This window comes from Parasteatoda tepidariorum, chromosome 3, assembly GCF_043381705.1.
Source record: "Parasteatoda tepidariorum isolate YZ-2023 chromosome 3, CAS_Ptep_4.0, whole genome shotgun sequence".
In the NCBI taxonomy this organism is placed as follows: Eukaryota; Metazoa; Arthropoda; class Arachnida; order Araneae; family Theridiidae; genus Parasteatoda; species Parasteatoda tepidariorum.
This window is the reverse complement of record NC_092206.1, coordinates 46,949,085-46,967,490: the sequence shown is the minus strand read 5'-3', so window position 1 is coordinate 46,967,490 and position 18,406 is coordinate 46,949,085. Positions and strand designations below refer to the sequence as shown.

The 18,406-nt window shown below is 27.5% G+C and overlaps 1 protein-coding gene across 1 annotated transcript in view; it reads left to right on the top strand.

Annotated features, from left to right (window-relative positions):
* LOC107449350 (neuropeptide receptor 15-like) overlaps positions 1–17,298 on the top strand; it is an 88,051-nt gene extending 70,753 nt beyond the window's left edge. The window contains exons 2-3 of the mRNA XM_021147456.3: positions 10,872–11,118; positions 16,789–17,298. Of these exons, the coding sequence (XP_021003115.2) occupies positions 10,872–11,118; positions 16,789–17,232 (691 nt within the window). The 3' untranslated portion in view covers positions 17,233–17,298. The remainder of the gene's footprint in view (positions 1–10,871; positions 11,119–16,788) is intronic.
* The last annotated feature ends 1,108 nt before the right edge of the window (positions 17,299–18,406 follow it).

Below are 18,406 nucleotides of genomic sequence, written 5' to 3'. Positions count from 1 at the left end.
AATATACAATATTTTGCAGGCGCTAACTTTTTGCCACATTTGAAATTGAGATAAACTCAATTTACTATATCTTAACTACACTGAAAAAAATTCTGGGTCAAATTACGGTAAAAAGTACCTGCATTTGAGTTTTCGATACTTTTTAGGGTGAAATCAATTATTACTGGAACATTTTACAAAACAAAAAATCTGAAATACCGTAATTTTTACAATGATATTTAATAATACAATAAATACATTATTTATTTAAAAACTATAATAATTACAATATTTATCTAACAAGAGAGATGCAGTGATTTTACAATAATTATTACTGTAAAAATTACGGTATAACATTTTACTGTAAAGATGGAATGTAGGGTAAAATGGTTTTACGCATAGTGTACCCTAAGTACAAGTGCTTTATACCGTAATATGATCAAATATTTTCTACAGAACTCACTCCTTGTATGCGTAATTAAGTAAATAAAATATATAATTGCATATTTGTATAATTATACATAATTCAAATATAAATACAATAAAAATATTAGTTATAGTCTGTATAAATTTTATAAAACACGTGAAACTAGATCATACTTGAAATGTTATTTCATTAAGGTATATCATACATAAGTACGCATTATTAATTAATTTTATTGTTTAGTTAATCCAAAAAGCTTTGAGTTTCTTAAAGTACATCTTACTTTAGAAGAAAAATTACAAGTATGACAGTTGTCAAAAATCATCCGACTGAAGATATTCAAATACTTTTTCCTTTAATGAATTTATTTTTATTGAAACATGCTTTATGAAAATTTTTATATTTGCTAAATCTGAAAACATTTTCTTTAACTAAATAGAGTTTATTTTTAAATAAAATGTACCGCAAGAATAAGAATTCATGTTTTAAGAGAACTTAAGAAAATCGAAAAAAATATTACATTATTTGCATTGAAATAAATTCTTGTTTTTTTTTGTTTTTTTTCATTCTCCGTGTCAGTAGAGTTCAAAAACCTAAAATATTATATGTCTATCGATTTAGAAAATTGCTCTCAATAAAATCAAATAGCAGAAATACTTTTGAAAAATGTATTTGATACTCTGTATTTGATACCCTCAAGAAATTTAATTCATGCACATAAGAATAAAAAACTATCAGATCACAAAATAAAAGATTTATCACAGCAAACAAAGCAATTAATTCAACTAATTCAACATTCAAATAAATTTAAAATAATCAAATCATTTATTATTTAAAGCAAAACGAAATATAACGTCGCCCACACAAATTTATCATTTCTTATTTTAGAAATCTAAATTTAACTTGCGTGCTTAAAATAGAAATGTAATTATCTTAAAATAGATTCTTCACTAACACCTAAAATGTAATAAGAATTGTTGTAAATGAAATATATATTATTCAGTAATAATTTTGTTAAATAGAAACGAACAAAGCTTTATTCTCCTGTGATGTATAATAAGTCAAGTGTAATTTCCAGTAATTTATTAAAATAGTAAAAGATTTCAATATAAATAATCCGAGATCTTTTTAGTTAATTTCGCTTTTTTTTTTTCTTTTTTTTTAGAAAATTTAAAATAATAAACAATTTTTGTTCTTTATCAAAAGATAATAAATTTTTGTCTTACATCTTTTAAAATTGAAAGTAAAAAAAAATTCTTTTTCATTATTGTAACTTTGAAAATATTCCTTTGACATTTTAGAGTAACTTTAAACTCGTATTTATTTATTTTTCATAAACTGCGTGGGTGGTGGAAACCACAACGAGGTGGAAAAGTTTCCAAATCAAAAGAGAAAACTAGATAGGTATTGGTTGAAAAGATATGGACGGAGGATAAAATGACTTTTCAACTTTTCAGCGATTCGAAAAGTCATTTTGTCTATACTATACTTTTTGTTATTTTGTTTGTTTTATCATTATGTGGAAAGAAGATTTATAATGATTTTTGAATAAATAATGACGATTGTGTAATGATACTGGCAAAAGATTAGGAAAAAGAATGTTTAACTTTTTTTTAATTTTAGCAAAATATTAACTGCTGTATTATTTTTAAAAAAATTTAATTGAATTAGAAAATATCAGATGAACGACTTTAAAAAAATGTTTTTGACATTTAAGAGTCTTTTATTATTTAAAACTGAGTGGAGAACAGCAAAAAGCGGTATTGGTGTAAAAAATGTAGGTAATGATACTTTAAAAAAAATTGAACTTTCTCTGATTTGATAGTACAATAGTTATACACAATAGTTTCACTATTTGGTTGGCCGAAAAGAAATTTGTCATTATAAATAAAGAAGGGAAAAGCAAAAAATTGAGTAAAAGTAAAAAAGATTTTTCCGAAAGCCAAGTTTTACTAAAGTAGAAATACGGTAAAATGATTTCTGGTTAGAGAAATTACCGTTATTCTCTAACCAGAGAAATTAAATGAAATTATGTTTTCACCCTGTTGTCAGAGATAAATAATTGAAGTTTCTACTTCAGCTTTTTGAAATTTAAAACGAAATATTTGTACAATAAACTTTTAAAAATACGTTGTGAAAAAGAAATGTGATCAAAAGTAGAAAAACCAGAATATGGTAAAATTTACCGTGTTTCCTGACTCGATTTAAACACCAAAAAATAAGGTAATAATAACCGTAGCACTTTAGTGATGACTTTTGGTAAAATTATTTGGTACTTTTTTTGTTTATGTCGCACCGCAAATCGTAATTTTGACCTGAACCAGAGCACAATCAATCTCTGATCCAGTACCCCAAGAGGTATTTATTTATTATGGAAACTTGGAGGACTTTGAAAACCCGATAGATTTAGCATGCACCTTTCACCATTTTGTACAAAGGGAGTCATCGGCTGTCGGGGATTGAACTCATGACCTCTCGGACATGGGCCCACCACCCTACCAGCGAGGCGGTAAATATAAAAATAAAGTATGGCTTTATTATCATGCTGTTTGTTAGTAAATGTACTAATTTAAACAACAAAGATTGACAATATTGACTGAAATTGTATAATTTCAGTCATGATTCAGTTCTGATTTATAAAAAAAAAATTATAAGATCTAATTATGTTCTAATTTGTATAAGGCATAGACATCAAAAGATAAAAATTACCAACTAAATTATAAAATAAATAATAGTTCAGAAGAACATTTTCGTAATTATATCATGATACTCCACAGTATGGCACGAAAACTATTTGTTTGTTTTGTATTTTTACTAAATGTATGGTAATGAGAACTATAATTTTGAAGACCAAAATTTCTAGTAAACCATCACCATAACAAGCGGGTAAGTTACCATATGAGTGATTTAAATACCATAATTTTTGATTTATTTACCAGAATTTCTACCATAAATAGAAATAGATCCATAAAAGCATAATGATTTCGCAAGAACTTTTTTTCTCGAAGCTTGTAATTTGGATAAAAACTTAAATTCTGTTGTTCTTGCATTTAAATTTTGTTTGTAGTTGCGTAGGATCCTTAATTACGTAAAAAAATATACTAATAGCATAAATTGCGTGGGAACACAATAAGGCAGGAAATTAATTAAACCTAAAAAGCAAAGTCAATAGATATGAGTGGAAATTATTTCAACGCATAACATAATGAAAGTTTAACTTTTCAATTTTGCATGGGTATTTCAATCTTACGATTGCTTTTATTCATTGGATATCCTCATATTAGTTTTATAGTTACAAAACAGAAAAAGTTAAACTCAGAAAAAGATTAAGCTAAATTATGATGTGACCACTGAAAACGTTTTAAGAAGCAACGTTTTAAAGTTGTTAAATAAAACCATTTGATGAAATAAATTTTTGTTTCAACGAAAATTTCACGTTCATAAATTTGTCATTAAATAACTTTTTGATTAGATGGTGGATTTTAACTGCTTCATTATACCACATTTTACATTTAATAGTTGATTTAATACTCATATTTATTACTATATTTAATTGTTATTATTAATTTATTAATTCTCTATTAAAATATCGCAAAATCCGACTGCGGTGTTTTGGTGTCCAATTTAACGTTACGTTTTGTTTTGTTGCGCAAAATCTATAAAACTTAGAAATTCGAAACAACAAAGATGTGCTGCAAAATGCACAGGAATTACAATTAAATAAAATTTTTATATATTTATTTATGAACTTAACACAGGGCTCTTTTTTCGAAATTCTTATTTATTCGAAAGTTATTTAAAGTTTAGGCGGGGGGGGGGGTTCATTTATTTATTTTTTTTTCTTTACGTTACATTTGTCTTTTTGTTGGAAAAGTCTATAAGACTTAGCAATTTGAAACAACAAAAATGTGTTGCAAAATGCATAGGAAGTACGATGGAATNCGCGGGGGGGGGGGTTCATTTATTTTTTTTTCTTTACGTTACATTTGTCTTTGTTGGAAAAAATCTATAAGACTTAGCAATTTGAAACAACAAAAATGTGTTGCAAAATGCATAGGAAGTACGATGGAATAAAAAAATTTAAAATTCGACAATTATTAGCTTTATAAAAAAAGACCATACGAGCCGTTCAACAAGCTACAGAAATGAAACTTCGCTGTTGAAATTCGGTATGCTGAAAAGGAATATTTGAATATTTATAAACTTAACACAGATCCTATTTTTTCGAAATTCTTATTTATTTTAAAGTTACTTCAATTTCAGGTAGGGTTTTTTATTTACGTTATATTGCCTTTGCTAAGCAAAATCTATAAAACTTAGAAATTTGAAACTACAAAGGTGTGTCTCAAAATGAATTAAAAAAATTGACACTCTACAATTATTAACTGTTAGAAAAAGCACTATACGAACCGCTCAACAGGCTACAGGACTGTAACTTCGAAGTTTAAACTTGGTATGCTGAAAGGGCCATGTTTATTTATAATTTAACAGTCTTTTTTTTTTTCGAAATTTTTATTTATTCGAAAATTATTGCAGTTTTAGGTGTTTATTTTTTATTTATTTATTTATTAAATTATTTATCATTTTTACTTTATCTTACTTACGTTACAGGCTACAGGAATGCAGCTTCGAAGTTGAAATTTGGTTTGCTGAAAGGGCCATATTTATTTAGACCATATTTACTTAATACAGAGGGCCATATTTACTTAACACAGAGTTTTTTTTTTAATTCCAATTTATTAGGAAGAGTTATTGCAATTTTAGGCGTTTATTTTTTTACTTATCTATGTAAATTTGCTGAACAAAATCTATAATATTTAGAAAATTAAATTATTAATTATGTATGTAGAAAAAAGTGCAGGGAGTATGACGGAATAAAAATTTAAGATTCGACAACTAGTTCGAAAACTATTAGCTGTTAAACTTATAGGGGGAAAATACCATGCTCAGTTAATCTGTAGTTTGCTGAAATGTAACTACAAAATTAAAATTTGACTTGCTGAAAGTACCATTGATATTTGAGAATTTAATGCAAATTTTGCTTCCAAATTTTCAATTTGTTCTAAAATTTTTACAAGTTTATGTTTTTTTTCGTGACTTTTTTCTGCTATTTTGCTTGAAATATTACCTAGTTACCTATTGTGCTTGAGTAGATATCAATCAAAAGTAGTAAAAAGAGAGAGAGAGAGTAAGATGAAGATCATGTGTTGCCAGATCTTAAAATTTATGACGAAATTTTTAAAAATAAAGACAAATATAATAAAGTGAGATTCGAAACGTTCCCTATTTAAAATGTTAAAGGTTTCTTCAACGAATAAAATTCTCATTTATTTCTCCTTACTGAGTCATACATTCTGCGATCTTCAGATTAAACTTTTTCTCCAGTTCTTATTATTATTTTTCAAATCCAGGTAATCATCCATATCGTTAAGATTAACATGTAACATAAAACTACATAATTATATATTTTAAAAGTAAAATATTCTGTGTTTAGAAAAATTTGACGTTCAAAAGGAAAAAAACAATGATGAATAAGAAACAATAACGGGTGTTGGCGAGTGAAGCGAGTAGAGAGCTGTGGAAATTGGCATTACATATTTCCAACCTTACAAAATATCTATAATAACTTAAACTTATTTTTCTAATCATATTAATCGAATTATATTTAAATTAAATCAATAAGTTAACCTTTATAAAAGCGAGACATGAAATATTTTATTTTTTTCTTGTCGATCAGTGTAACGGCTAACTTTTTATTTCAATATTAATGTAGACTCATTAATTCATTGTCACACCTAATCGAAAACAAAAATCTATTTATAACTCTTTATTATTAATTTCTTACTGCAAATATGTTTCAGTTACATGGTTATAATAATTCTCACAGTCTTGTTGGCGATTCGCTATCGCCAAGGTATTTTCAAACTTAATATTAATTATGCGGTTGGCTTTATTTTGGTTATGTTGGCTTTGATAANTGCTGATAGGTAGTCTGAGGTATCTGGTACCAAGCGCTCACCAACTGGTCCTGCAATTCCCTCACATTGCGAGGGGGTAGCGTGGCAGCACGAATTTGGTTTTCCAAGTAGGACCACAAATGCTCTATTGGATTAAGGTCAGGTGAATTTGGGGCCAAGACATGACTTGAAAGTCGCTAGAATGTTCCTCGACGATTCGACCCTTATGACATGGTGCATTATCCTGTCGGTAAACACCTTCCCCTGCAGGAAAAACTGTTGCAATGAATGGGTGAACCTGATCTGCAATTATGTTCAAGTAGCTTACAGACGTCAGGGATTATTCCATGAGGATTATGGATCCTAATGTGCCCCATGAAAACATTGTTCCTCGGCGAGAAACCATGAAAACCTGGGCGAGACCATTGTTATAGATGGAGGGTGGTCATAATCTAATGGCTCTTCGGTGTATGTTTCAGTTATATGATTATAATAATTCTCACAGTCTTGTTGACGATTCGCGATCGCCAAGATATTTTCAAACCTAATATTGATTATGCGGGGTTGTCTTTATTTTGGCTTATGTTATATTTCGCCAATTTGGGATCTCCTCTCAATGTTTCTAATGTCCGTTAGGAATGAATTCATTCACTTTCAATTTCAAATTTGTCCCAACTGTTATATATATTCATGTTAACAAAAACTCTCGATGTAGGAGAGTGTTTTGTCTTGATCCCTTTAAGGGAATTTGTCTTTATGATTTGTATATTTTGGATATGGCCATTTTCTTAAATATACTAACTCTTACTTTAATAAATCAAATTTTTGCTTAAACGATTTTATTAATTTCTCTGGAGATAAATATTTCAGCCACAACTATATGGCGATCACCAAAATAAGAGATCTGCCAGTCCTCCGGTTTTATAAATTATTATTAGAAATATCATAAGAAAAAATTTTTAATAATACTGAGATTCATTATTAATTTTTTGTAGTTTTGTCAGCGTAACCAATTGAAGAATTCAGTCTTATTTGATTTTAATTTTTTTTAAATTCTAAATTAGTAAGTTTAGAGCTGTGATTTTTTTTATAATTTTTTTAATATTTATAATTTACACTCTATTAACTTTATCCTAACCTTTATTGTATTTATTGAGTTTTATTAAAATTGTGAAGAGTTATTTTTTAATGATACCAACATTATTCACGATACAATGCTCCATAAAATCTTTAACTGTGCATAATAGCTGTTATTACATTTCATTGAACAATTTTTCCTATGTTGCTCGGTTAATTAAGTTTTCTACCACTTTCACTGAAAAAAAACAGCTAAATTAACTATAAGTTTTAAAATTAAAAAACAAATTATCAAATATTATTAATCAAATATTATTTAAAATACGAAGAGTATTTTATTGAGAACTTCAGTAAACCGTTGTAAAAGATGTAAAATCCAAATAAAACTGAAAAATAGAGTAAGAAATGACTAATGTACTTAGTTTTATCTAAGTCTTAAAAAAATTGATCTAATGCATATGTTTTTAATCTCAATGTTTTCTTTCACAATATATATTTAACTTCGAACTTCTTCTAATAAAATTTTAGTTAAATTAATTATTTATTTAATTTTTTTTTATTTTAAAATCAGCTGCGCTTATTTAAAATATCACACAATTACAAATATGACTATCAATCATTTTTTTTATAAAACATTCAAACTAAATGATACTATATCATATGGCATCTATTATGGTGCATTCAAACTTTTATTTAGTTTCTTGACTGAGACTTTTCTGCAATTTAAAAAGTATAATTTATCAAGGAAAATTATCAAGAAATATGTAATTGGAAGTGATTATATTTCGAAATATTTAATTACAATCTATTCTTCTGAAAAACATATAAAAGATTTCTAAAAAATTTAAATGGAGTTAAAATACCATGTGTAAAAATATGCAAGAATAATTATCGATTAATTTTTAATCTTTATACACAAGAGAAAATCGATATAAATATTTTATATTTCCTTAAACCTAAATTAATTAGGTTTTCGTTTACGTCTAGTAGATACGGGTGTACTCGGTTACTACTTAGATGTTTTGGTCACTAAACACCACTATATCATTAATTTCACCTCGTAATTCAAAACCAATAAAAAGAGTCAACTCCGTTCAATAATTATTATTAAAATATTCCCTGACTCCTTTGTATGGGAAACTGAACACCATTTTAATTATTTTTAATTAAAATGCAAACTCGCTTCTCCTTCTAATATAACTTACATAGCGGTAATAATTAAGCTATAATTCAATATATTTGCTTTTTACTGCTAATAAAACTAATTCTATTAATAAGTTTTAAATTTTGCTTTAAACATATTCTAGATCGATAATTATCGACTCAGAGGAATTATAAAACTCTAATTTTTAGAAATAAATGTTGACAAAATACTTATTTTTCTAACTTTTAAGTTTTAGGAAATGTTAAATGTATACTTATGGTCGTAAACTTATGGGATATAGACGTAAAGTATACAATTGATACTAAATCTGGATGAAATCTATAATCATGCTTATATTAATAATTATATTGATTAAAAATAAAAATAATTAGAGGCATATAATTACTAAATTGCATAAATTACTAAAGAGAAATTAAATTATATTTTATTAAAACATTTATAAAAGTGTTTTTTTTTAATTTGTTATTTTTAAAATATTCTAAAATAGCCAGAATTGAAATAACACGTTGTAAATAAGACGAATAATTTAATTTTTCTTAATCTCTTGTATTTATATAATAGGTATACAAAAATAAAACTAATAAGGGTGGTCTATATCTGACCTTTGTGGATTATGAGTGCTAAAACTAAGTGTTTTTAAATTATTTCAATTGGTGGTGGACCCTTAGGATGCTATAGGAAATTAATTATAAATAATTGATTAAAAAATTGGTTTAATGAGCATTATAGTGAAGCTTCTGATTAAAATTTTAAAAAATTTTCCTTTTAAGATGCTTACTTTTAAGAGAAAACTTAAAATTTGCAGTTGCTATGTTTTGCTAATTCTTATGAATGTTTGATATAAATTATACACTCTTAGCAATTTTGAAACGATTAATTTAATTGGAAATTAACCGTCGACGGGGCAGCAAGCAAATTTTCCTGTCATTTGCATCCTGTCATTTTTTTATCCTGTCATTTGCATAAGATCCACCACCTACAAAGTTACTTTAAACTTTTCTATTCAAATTTTAACGCAACGTGCTCAGACCATTAGACGTATGCATTTCTTTTGTTTTAGTTCACAGATTATATTAACAAATATAACGAATAAAATTATTAAAATGACTGAATGTGCTCCTATATCTCTTGAACTACGTCGTTCGTAATGGTGGAAATTATCGCATGCATGAGAAATAATTTCAATTTGTCATTAAGTAGTAAAGAGTTATTATTTTAAAAACTATCTTCTACCCTTTTTTAAAGAAATTCAAAATCTGTATTAATAGCTTTTTAAAAAAATGATTTTAAATCGTAAAAAAAGAAGGTAATTTAAGATCATAATCCTCATCGATTCTATAGAAAAAGCTTATCTAATTTAGTAAAGGAAATAATCTAATACATTGATTTTACACAGGAGAAAAAAATTCTGGTGAAATTATGGTACTGTATGGTGAACCTTAAGTAAGGTGTTTTTATAAACAATAATGAAGTGTTTTTAAGGAAAATAAGGTGTAAAAATTAATAAGATGTTTTTGAGGTTGATGTGAAGTGGACAGATGGGAGAAATTGCACCTGAAGTAAAAAATGAGGTTATGTTTTGGACCAAAAATAACCTCAATAAGTATTAATTTCAACCTCATTTGCATTTTACAAAATCTACCTCATATATAACTCAGAAGTAATTTTAGTTTGAAATCGGGGGAAATTATTCACACCTCAAATGTACGTATTTGCTTGAATAGTAGAAAAAGTAATCAATTCACCTCAAAAATAACCTACCTAAACTGGTTGTTCCAAAGTAGATTTCCATCAACCACAAAACAACCTCAAGTGTGGATAAATTTTGGGTAATAAAACCAAAATATACGGTATTTAAATTATCCATTTGATAATTTTCCGTTTATATGATAATGGTTTATAGAAAATTCTGGTTCTCAAAATCATAGTTCTTATTATTACACATTTAGTAAGTATACAAACCTGAAAAGTAGATTTAACCGATTGGATGGTTTTTCTGCCATGTTCTAAGATATCATAATAAAATTACAAAATTTTATAATTTATTATGAAACCATACTTCATTGTTAATTTTACCAAATCATTACCAAAGCGCTTCAGTTAAAATTATCAAGCTTTTTTGGTGTTCCCTTAGAGCCCGAATCACGGTATATTTTACCATATTCTGGTAATTTTGACCATGCTTTTTTTCTCATTGTTACTTTTTCATCTTTTAACATTAAAAAAAATCAGTTTCGAATTTGTATCTAATAAATCTATCTATTGTCAGGTATGTCGCCATTATGCATCCTATCAAAGCTCACATCGTATGCTGCAGGACAAGAATACTTCATGTCATTTCCATCATATGGCCAGCAGCCATGATATGTGCGTCTCCTAACCTTGTGTTCCATGTTATAATGACAGCAGATGAAGAATTTACTCCATGTGTAATGCAATTCCCAGATTTGATCGATTTTGTTATCTTCAAATATTGTGAATTCTTTCTGTTTTATCTCATCCCTCTAGTGCTTCAGGTAAATATAATCAATATTTATAAACATAATGTTTCTGAATACAAAAGCTTTATTTAAACCATAATAAAAGTTATATTCAAAATTAACACTATATTTAATTGGTTTAGTACTATAATTTATTATTATGCCGTTTAATTGTTATACCAACCATTGTGTTTTACCCAATTTCACAAGAACTTCTAAATGGGATAAATTACATCGAAAAAAATTATTTTTCCAAAAATAAAAGCTTAAATTTGAGCAACTTAAGCAGTTATGAAATACAAAAATAAAGTTTTCAAAACTACATTGTTAAGGGATCATAATGATCCGATTATTAAAATATTTCTGCTTTTTTTTTCCTAATCTAAAACAAAAGGCAATCATCGTCAAAAAAAATTTCAGTGAAAGTAATAAGCTAAATGTGTTTCGTTTTAATTGGGTGTCAAAGAGAATTAAAAATTTATCATATTGCATAATTTTCTTCACTTAACTCCAAGAAATTTCACCGCTAGATTACGGTCAGGGTCCGGCAAAAATTGCTTCAGCCATTGACCGTAAAAATAACATCCAACTAAATCTATCATGACCGTAAATATACAGGTCTACTTGTAAGTTTTTTCTTTGAAAAAGCATGACTACTGACGTTAAATTAATTTTATTATCATAAAAGTTATATTCAATTCGGACCTGAACATTCTTTGAGACTCTGTCAATTTGTTTGTCGAATTAAAGCGAACCGTGTCACGAAGTGCAATATTGTAGTGCTGCCATCTGCAGAAGAGTGTAAGAGTTGCGTAACCGTTGTCAACGATCAATTCATTATCGAAGATGGAATGCGAGAGAGATGTTCTTTGGCACTGATTGAGTTTGAACCCGGTCCTTTGAGTCCGCATCATGATGCTGAAACCACCATGGAAAAGTGTGCACACTCCCTAATTGAGTTAGAAACTTTACATAATAACCGTATACTTTAACAGTCAATTATAATAATTTTAGTGAAGTTTGTCACAATTTAGAACTCTTAGGGAAATAAATAATAATTTTTCTGTCAAATAGCTTACTGTATAAATTAACGGTCAATTATATTGTTCATCACGATTGCGGTCACTGGACTTTTTTTCTCAAAAATTAGAGCTACCCGTATAAATTAACAGTCAATAGTTCGAATTTTACATGAATCTTTTAGAGTATTAACTTACTGATTTATGTAGGAAACATTTCGATTGCAGATAAATTCTACTTGTAGTAATCAAAAAACTTAACTTTTAATTTCCTCCTACAAGCTAAAATTAGAACTTTCTAGATTAACAGCACTCCAACTAGCCCTCATAAGCAATCAAGTGAAACGGTTAATATATAATACGTTCTGTTTTAACTCACCCCATTAATATTTTTTTCGCTAATAAATTAAACTGAATCCACTAAGCTAAACTAAATCTCTATGAATAATTATCTTAAATACAGAAGCTTAAATTTAAGTATAATAAATGTAAGTTTTTATATACTTGTTTTGAAACTAGAAGCCTTATTTATAATGCGAAAAAGATTCCTTACTATGCGCTTTTCTGTTGGATTATTTTTACTTTCCTTTCAAGCATGAAATTTTACACATTTTACATAATATTTGTTTCGTTTAAAATACAAAAATGTACTTCAATATATTTGCATTTATCTTATACATCTGTGCTACTAGTCTCATTTCTCACAGATTTAATATTAGCTACAGAAAACAAGATGTTTAATATTCATTATTTTTAATAAGCATTTTTTAATACAAAAATTTTTTTAGCATTCAAATTTTTATAAGAAATATTTGATAAATTTATACAGATTTAAATATTATAATCTAAAATCTTGAAAAATCTAGATAGATTAATAAGCTTTATTTTATAATTATATTATTATAATTTTTACGCATTGTGCCGTGACACAAATAATTATTTTAAGAAGTAAATCAGCATTAAAATAGTTTAACAATTTCATTATTTTATTGGGTTTAATATTTTTTTTATCAAGTATTACCGACATTAGTGCTCAATTTCTGAAACTTGCAATAAAATCAAAATATATTTGCTAGCAAAATGCTTTGTTTTACATAACAATTTCCGCGAAATTCCCACAATGCACCATAATGTCTGATCATAAGTACTGTATAAAATTATCTCCCCTTTTTAACTAAACTGAAATTATTTTCTCGTGACAATTATTTTCTGACATTTAGTAAGAATATTGTCTTTAAGTTTCTCAAATTAGACCAGTTGCAGTAAAATGTTTTCTATAAACATTTGACCTTTTATACTATTATTTTACTGAAATAAAGATTAAAAAATTTCGCAGTTGACCAGATCCATATTTCAAAATTAACAAACCTTTCAGAAGAAACTGCAATAATATGTCATGTTTAAATTCAGTGAAATCTATAGAAATTATTTTGCTTACTGTTACGTGGAAGAGTTAAAATTTTCTAAGTAATTGCACTTTATTTTTGTGTGAATTGGAAACTGTTTTAAAATGTCTTTTTAATATTTGTCCCTGTTTCTCTAAATAAGTTATACTTGATTTCAGTGTTGTTTAAGATAAATTGCTTTAACATAAATATTATTTTATTAATACATAAAACAATTGGTTCTATAAAATAGTGGTATTATTTAAACTATCATGATATTTTGATTTAAAATAATGATATTTTTTGAACTCACATAATATTTTTCCATGAAATAGTGGTCAATATTTTCAGGAAAAACTGCTAACTAGTTTAAAAATCATTAAATAGTTGTCCTTTTTTCTTTTAATAAATTAAATTTGACTTCATGTCCATTAAGATAAAATAGTTTTAACATATCTAAACAGCTGATTCGATAAAATAAACCTGAATTTTGAACTAACGCCATATTTCCTTTTTTATAAAATGGTGGACAATGTATTTTGGAAAATTGTTAAATCTTTTACAAATATTAAATGATTGTCCTTGTTATTTTTTAAAATAAATTTGACTTGCCTTCTGTGTTGCTGAAGACAAAATCGTTTTTATTTTAATTTTACTTTATTGATACCCAAAATGACATTTCTAAGAAATCATTCAATTAAAGAATTCCCAAATTTGAACTAATTTCAGTTAACTTTAATGGAAATGAATTTTTCAATGAAGTAATTCATTGTGATATAGATCTAGTACTGCTTTTTAATATCCCGTTTTATTAAAAATATAAATAAACTGGTGTAAGTAATGATCTAAAAACTAGAAATAATAGAATAAATTTAGTCCCTTCCCAAATCATTTGTTAACGTTATTCTCTGCTATAAATTTTATTTTATCTAAACTATCGCTTCCATGCTTTCATTAACACAGACATGTAACTTTTAAATCTTTTAATTAAAGGTCGAGAGAGGACTGAACATTTAATTTATGCGTTTCTTATTTATTTCCATTTATTTACATTTATATTAGAGTAAGAATATATGAAGTGAAACACTGCTTTACCATTATTTACCATCGCAAAGTATTATTAATACTAACATCTGATAAAATAATTACTGTTATTTAAGAGTTTTACTTTTTAAAAAGTATATTGCTTAAACAGTTGAAAGATTTGAGGTCTTATAGTGATAAATCACGCTTTTTGACATTTTTTTAACCAAATTGTTTACAGATAAGTTTTTAAAATTGCAACTGGATAACAGTACAATATACATTGACATCTTATTATCATGGAAGTTGTGACGTTTTTCACCAAAATATCCTTTCCTCAATAATTTAAAAATGTGCTTTATATTACCCAAAACCTTTTAATTCAAATGAGAAACTAGTTTAGTTTTATCATTGGATATTTGCGGTAAAATGCATAAACGATCAATTAAAAAATAAAATATGAAAGATTATTTTTTAAATGCAAAATACTCATTTGTTTCACAAAGAGTGTTTTTAGAGTATTTCAGAGTATATCTTGCACAAAGAGAGATTGCTTTATGTAAAAGAAGATGAGAATGTATTTTTATAATAATTACGAAACATGATAATCTAGATCGTTATATGTTAAGTTTACACAAAAATCAAACGAAAATCAGATTTTGGTTTTAATTTTGCTTAATATTTAAAAACATTAGAAAAAAAAATTTTACAAATACAAGATCTACCTTGTTTTATTTCTTTATCTCAAAAAAAGGAACAAAAACACAGTTTAAATTTCCACATTTCTTTATTTACGGAAGAGTAGGAAATACCGGGTAGTATAAGTAGTGGGATGAAACCGGGTTGCTCGATTCTGACGAAATTAATTCTGCTTTCTAGCAGACAGACTTGAATGAGACAGATTTTACTACACTGTAAAAAATTCCGGATTTAATTCTGGAAAAGAAAACCGGCACTCTGGGTGCATCATCCGCAATATCTTTTTTTTTTCGTAACATTTTATACCGTATATTTTACAGTAATAACTCAGTGATTCATTTAACAGTGATTTTACAATAAATATTACTGGTAAAAATTACGATATATCAAATTTTTTGTTTCGTAAAACTTTACGGTAATAATGGATTTCGCGATAAAAAGTACTGATCCTGGGTTCCGGTACATTCACCGCAATTTGATTGATTTTTTTTTTACAGTGTAAGATCTGGTGATTTGACTTTTTCTGGGACAAAAATCATTTATAAAATAAAGTAATGACTCTATAACTTTTCAGAAATGATACATTAAACATTTAGTTGTGTTTAGTATTCAGTAGCAATCTGCATACATACGCAATAGTATTTTGTACAGTAAGATAGATACATCACAAGAGTATAAAAAATCGGGTTAAATATTGGTTAAAGAAATAAAAAAAAATTATTTTTAAATTGTAATATAATAAGTAACATTAGAAATTAATAATTAATTTTTTCGCTAGTTAGAAATCAATTTTAAAAAAAAAGCAAATCGAGCATACGTATTCTATCACAATAATCCCAGTCATTTCGTACTTTGTTGTGACGTACTGACGGATTCAGTGATAAAAAGAATTTAGTTTCCAGTTCACAATCGGATTAATAAACAAGAGACATCACCTCGTTCAATAATAAACTATCTATATAATTCCATCACTGCAAGCATGAAATAGTTTTTAGTTATTTATTTTCATATTAAAGTTTAATTGGATAACGAAAAGAACTGCCTTTTAGCAGCTAGTTCAACGATTTTACTTCAACTGACAAAAATTTTCAAAAACTGAAATTATTCAACTGATCATAATATTGTTGTGACTTTTAAAATCAATAATAATATTAATAATATTAAACTCACTTCTGTAATGTTCAATTATCATTTCTGATTCGGAAGTTGAAAACTCTTCTTTCTCTAAGTATTCTAATAACAAACACAAGACAACTATGGAAGTAAACAAGCATTCGACTGCCAGACGCTAAAAGTATGATGGCAAATAAAGAAAATCACCGATACCTTGCCAGATATTTTAAACTTGCTGAATATCCAAATCCATCACCGATCCGTCCACTTCGATGACGAGCTTGTCATCGGTGGTCATTCCCGGACGTCAACGAGCCAGTCACAGTGACCCGAATCACCTCAATTGCAGTCCCCTTAAGATAAATATGGAGACCCAACATCCGGATGCGATTAACTAATCTTAGTATTGAATAATGAGTCATAACAATCAAATTACTATCATTGACTTAAATTTACTTTTATTTCAGGTTGTATTGTACATCCGCATGGGACTTCGGTTATTCAGTTCGGAAACTTTAAGAGCTATGGAACCAAATGTTGGAAAAGACAAATTTGCCGGAGCCATGAAAGCAAGAAAAGGTGTCATAAAAATGCTGGTGGCTGGTGTCACCGTCTATTTCTTAAGCTTTTCTCCTCATCAAGTCCTCCTCTTATACAACACATTCTCATCAACACTATTCAAGGAAACCTGGTCTTTTCTCATATTTGTAAACATTATGGCTTATGCATCATCTGCTTGCAATCCTCTTCTTTACAGCATATTTTGCCAGAAGTTCAGGCAAAAGTTTCAAACACTTCTTTCATGCTGCAAAAAGAAACGTGGCACACCTTTACCTTCGGCTATATATCTTGGTTGCAGAAGCAAGAATTTTCCAAGCAAAAGTGTAAAAACGACTGTTACGGAAATTTGATATTTAAGAAAAGTCTAATGTAATTTATTGTTATATTTTTTGAAATTATCAAATTCATTCATCTGGTATTAATTTATTTTTAATTGGACTATTTTTTATTTACCTTTTAATCTCATGAAGTTATTCTCCTTTACAACACATTCTTTGCAACACTAACTTTATCTTTCCTCACACACTGTTAGAAATATCTAGTTCAAATAACAATTTATTTAAGCGTTATTTTACCATATTCAGCATATACAGTCAAATAACCATAATAAAAATGGTTATCAATGTGTTAACTGTGAGAAAAATTGCTCATTGATTTTTTTCACCAAATATGGTGAAACAACTAGAGATTCATCCATGCCACTAGGCCCACCTTATGATGTCAGTTACTTTATGAAGTCACTATAGCCGAAAAGCCACTCTGTTAATCTCATGACTGGATGAACGAGGGCTTGAATCATAATGTTGACACCACAATGCCACATGTTACGGATCATTTGACAAAATACAACTCAACCATAACCTATATCTGATATCCGTTCCTTAACATTAACTAACTCCAAAGTTCAATTCAGTTTAAACTTTACGGTTTTGAAACAATGCTAGTTGTAAATGATTACAAAATTATATAGTTTAGTATTCGTGTTTTTTTTAACATACCAGTTGTAAACCGTAAAGGTAGAGAAATGTTCCGACTCGCTAATTTTACGGTTTATCTGATGGACAAACTGTTGCCAGTAATTTCACCGTAATTTTATAATGGAAATTCTAACAGTGTATTCGCAAACATTATAACTTATGCATCACCTGCTTGCAATCCGTCTCAAACACTTCTGTAGTAATGTATGAAGAAATGTGTCACACCTTCACCTTCGGCTGTATATTTAGATTGTCGAGATAAAAACTTTCCGAGCCAAAGTGTGAAAATGGCAGATACTAAAAATTTGATATTTGAGAAAAATCTAATGTAATTTTCAATCAAATTTAGACCATATTTTTTGTAATAATCAAAGTGATCAATGATTAATTCCTGGTATTCATTAACTTTGGATATATTTGCATCTGAAAACTTTTTATCTATCAGCTATATAAAGTTTTCGAATAGGTTACTTAATGGTTGAATTGCTTGTTTGAAGACAATGACACTAAACTGAAACAAGGATGGTAAAATTTCTCTGTTTCAATC